The 4,208-nt window shown below is 48.2% G+C and overlaps 1 protein-coding gene across 1 annotated transcript; it reads right to left on the bottom strand.

The window, feature by feature from the left end:
* Positions 1–2,750: 2,750 nt before the first annotated feature.
* On the bottom strand, positions 2,751–4,034 carry LOC104530050 (QRFP-like peptide receptor). Its single transcript, XM_029086643.1, has one exon. It carries the CDS (start codon positions 3,951–3,953, stop codon positions 2,751–2,753), a length of 1,203 nt encoding a protein of 400 aa, XP_028942476.1. The 5' UTR covers positions 3,954–4,034.
* Between the last annotated feature and the right edge of the window lie 174 nt (positions 4,035–4,208).

Here is a 4,208-nt window from a genome sequence, read left to right as displayed (position 1 = left end):
GGCTTTCACATTGACGTCACTGCTTCTCATTTACCCTTGGGTGACAGTGACCGAAATTCATTACTACCTGGCAGCCGTCGGGTAAGCCATGCCAAATAAATCAGCGTTCTCCATCTCAAACAGGTGTCTGCAGCACAAAAGGAACCGTTCAAATTGGCAGGGCAGGAAGGGATTCTTCATCAGAGGAGTGAAGACATGAATGAGTTGTTAGAGGAAGGGGAATTCACAGGCAAAGAGTGATAATGGTGAGAAGCACGGGAGGTTTCCCTATAGAAGCAGTGGAGAAGCGGTTGGAGCATGGGGAATAGGGAGAGAGCAACTGAGGGAGACACAGAGGAGTTAAAGTGAGCAATTTGACTTTATTATAGGAAAACAGGAACACTGAATGCAACTGGAAAATACATATCAAATTGTGAAGAGGAGATGACCTTGCCCAGTGAAAGTGGTTCTTGCCACAGTGTAGCTTGGAGGTCAGGAGCGCCGTGGGGCTGGAGAAAGGCATGGGCTTCTGCGTCAGGAGGAGAAGGCACAGGCACATTCAGGAGAACACACAGTCCCTGGTATTTCTGCCTCCACGGAGAGTACGGAGACTTTCAGGGTAAAACCCAGGCAACAGCTCATGAGCTGAGAAAAAAATAGTAATTCTCCTCTAGAATACTTTAAAATGTGGATTTCTTGCACCTTTGATTGCATCATTCAATCCTGGCCATTTTCAGAGCTAGGGCACCACATGCCTGGCTGGTCTGGCATCTCCTGGTCCTTTCTTTGTGGTTTATTCAGGGCAGGATTAAATACATTGGTCAGGGCAATGCAAGGAAGTTTCAGTATTGTATTGCGTCTGGTCTGGGGGTGGAGGACATCTGTCTCCAGGACCTGCAGTCAGTGGGCATTCAGAACAAGCTTTTAACACTCCTCAGCCTGGTGCATTTTGCCAGCCCTAAAAATATGCCTTGAAAGAGGAAATAAAATCTTCACAGGTTTTTCTCCACAGCTACTAAAAGATCAAGCAGTGCACTCCTATATCACCTGCAAAAATGCAGATGTTCTCATCTCCTAGCACACATAAAAGCCATTTCTCACCCAAAGTAAATCTGGGGAGTTGTAATTTCTTTCTCTTGTTCACACAAAAAGAGAATGAAAATTGTGGATGGCAGCGCCTGTTAAAGAGGAATCTTTTGTTTTCCAGGCAGATCATTAGTAACATAAAATGTTATTGTGTAATCATTACAAAGGGGGAATCCTGTTGGGTTGAATGGCTATTTTTTTTGTCTCTATTTTTTTGTGAGCAAAAGGCTCCCTAGAAGGCAGGAGGGTATTATTTGAAACTTAGATTTCCCAGAATATCATTCCTTTGTTCAGTAATAAAAAAAAAGCCCCCAGTCATCAAAAGCCTGAGTTCCATTAAATGCAAAATCCTCTCCTAGGAAGGCTGCTGTGTTTGTTCTGGGGCTTGTGAAGAGGAGAGCTCTGCTGGGACACAAGTAGCTGGGACAACAGCTCTTCTGACACCAGGAGATGGTGAGCATCACCTCATCCATAGCACTGGGCAGGGGAAGAGCCCATCTCTAGTTTCATTCCAGCCTTTTGGGTCTTTGTTGGGTTTTTTTTTTCCCCTCCCACCTGTTGTCTGGTTTGATGCATTTACACTTGGAGCTCTTCGGGAGAAAGGTTTGCTTTGCTTTATGAATACAGATCCAGTGCTCAGCACAATCGAATTCTCAAGCTTTAGTGGGGCCTTTCGTTGCTAACGTAATAAAAATACACAATTTATTTATCAAAGCCTCCTTTAAAGAAGGTGATGGAAGAAATAGGTTTTAACCTACTTCTGATCCTCAGGAAAAGCAAGCACTTTGATTCTCTCCTTCCCAAACAAATAGCATTGCATTAGTTGATTCTGATTTTATTAGCTATAAACCTCTTTATCTTTTTATTTTCACATGCCATTGACTTTGTTTCCTACAGACACAGCTGAACAAGGGATGGTTTTTCAAGTGCAAATCATGTTAATAGATGCTCGGTTCTTTCCACTCCACCTGCAGGAACGTCACTGTAAGAGAGAGAGCTGATACCCAAAGAATATTTTCCTATTGCATTTCCTAAATCACCTCCAAGGCTACATTATCCCTTCTGGATTCCCAAATGTGGAGTGGTGATGGTCACTTTAGTACTTCTGGCACTGTCTCTTCACATCTGGAGAATTTCTTTGCATGGAGGAGTGAAACAATACGATCAGACAATGAAATCTCAAGTGGTAAAGTGTAGGGAATTCTCCACCACTATTACTTTTTATGCTGCTGTTTCTAGCATTTCTCCACTGCTTGCAACTACAACTGACGGATCTGGAGCAGAGAGTGCCTCCGATCGCTGCTTTTTATCAGCACAGGGTGAGCAGCAGCAAGCAGTCAAATCGTTGCTGGATCCAAATGGCATCTCTGCATCCAGGGGTGGAGCGGTGAGGAGAGCCCACTCGTTGGGAAGTTGATCGACCTAATTATGTGACTGTTGACTGGGCAGCAGGTTACACATCTGCTTGTCCCCAGTAAAAATTGTTTGTCTTAAAACTTGATCTGAGTTAAAATATGCCATCTTTTTCTCTCTTTATTTACTTCTTTCTCTGTCTTTGTATTTTTGAACTGGTGGTGGGAGCGATTAGAAGAAAGTTTTTTCCATCATTAAAATATCTGGTTCAGAAAGACCTCTAAAGAGCCATTCAATGCAGGTAAGGGTATGAGGAGCAGGTCTGAGCCGAATTACAAGGAAGTGTTCTCATTGGAGACAGTGTTCAGAGGGGGATGCTGGCAGGAGTTCAAGTGTCCACATTTGTTCTTACTGCCATGATCTCCCTGACATCTCCTGCCCATGGTGGGAGTGGTGAAGGGTCCTTTCCTTGAAGGCTCTGTTGAACCTCGGTAAGAGAGCAGCTCTGGGACTGAGGAACGGGTTGTCCCTTCGGACAGAGAGAAGTTAAAGAGAGAGACCATTCTTTGGTGGTATTTGCTCTTCATTTCCTTGGCTGACCTGTAGAGGTTCCCAACAAAGCAATAGCATATAGGGTTGAGGCTGGAATTGGTGAGGCCAAGCCACTGGGCAAAAGGTCTGAGCTGTAGGATCCAAGGAGAAGGAGTCACATCCTGCAAAGATTTGGGGATATTGAAATCAATCCAGATGTCCATCAGGTAGACAGGCAGCCAGGAGATTGCGAACAGCAGGACCAGGGCCACCACCATCTGTGCTACCTTCTTCCGGATCTTGAGCCTGGAGGCTGGCAGAGATCTGTTCAGGGCAGTGCTCTCCTTCAGCTGGCTGCTGCGGCTCCACAGCCGGCGCACCGTGAGGAAGCAGATGACCATGTTGAAGAGGACAGGCAGGCAGTAAAGGGCACAGAAGAGCAGAAAGTTGTAGGCTTGCTTGAGCCTCTCCTGAGGCCAAATCTCCCTGCAGATGGAAAACACCAGAGGCAAGCCCTCCACCACCCCAATCTCATCCCGTTTGTTCATGAAGATGAGAGGCATGCATATCCCTGAGGACAACAACCACACCACCAGGATGGTGCTGAGGATCCTTTTCTGGGTGAAGAACGACCGGGCGTTGAGTGGGTTGTGCACGCTGTAGTACCGGTTCACGCTGATGACGGTCAGGCTGAGGACACTGGCAGAGACAGAAACAGCCTGGATGAAGGGCACCGCTCGGCAGAGGAAGTCCCCGTACACCCAGGCTTTGTAGATGAGGTTGCCCACGGTGATGGGCATGCAGACACACACCACCATGAGGTCGCACACCGCCAGGTTGATGAGGAGGCTGCGGGTGGCACTCAGGCTGGACACCCGACTCCGGCGCTTCCGAGTGAGCACCCTGATGGACATGATGTTGCCCACGAAGCCCACCACAAAGGACACCAGGTACATCACTGTGAGGCTGATGGTGACGGGCTCCTTTGCAAAGAGGAAGAGCATCTTCTCCAGTTCTTCCCAGCCCAGCTCCTGGCTCCCATTCCAGAGCCCACCTTGGGTCTCGTTCTCCTCCTGCCAGAGCTGCAGTGGGCCGGGGAGGGAGGAATTCATGGCTGAGTCCCCCCCCGGGCACCCCAGGCTAACGGGGCAGAACCGGCCGCGCTGCTCTGGGCGCTCCCGGCATGTTCCTGCAAGAGAGGGTGGGGAGAGGAGGATGAGCGGGGCTCCGGCTGCCTGTGCTGCACGGGGATGGTGCCG

Source organism: Antrostomus carolinensis, unplaced genomic scaffold (genome assembly GCF_000700745.2).
Source record: "Antrostomus carolinensis isolate BGI_N321 unplaced genomic scaffold, ASM70074v2 scaffold21030, whole genome shotgun sequence".
Classification (NCBI taxonomy): domain Eukaryota; kingdom Metazoa; phylum Chordata; class Aves; order Caprimulgiformes; family Caprimulgidae; genus Antrostomus; species Antrostomus carolinensis.
Note: the sequence above shows the minus strand (reverse complement) of the source record. Positions and strands in the feature narration are given on the sequence as shown.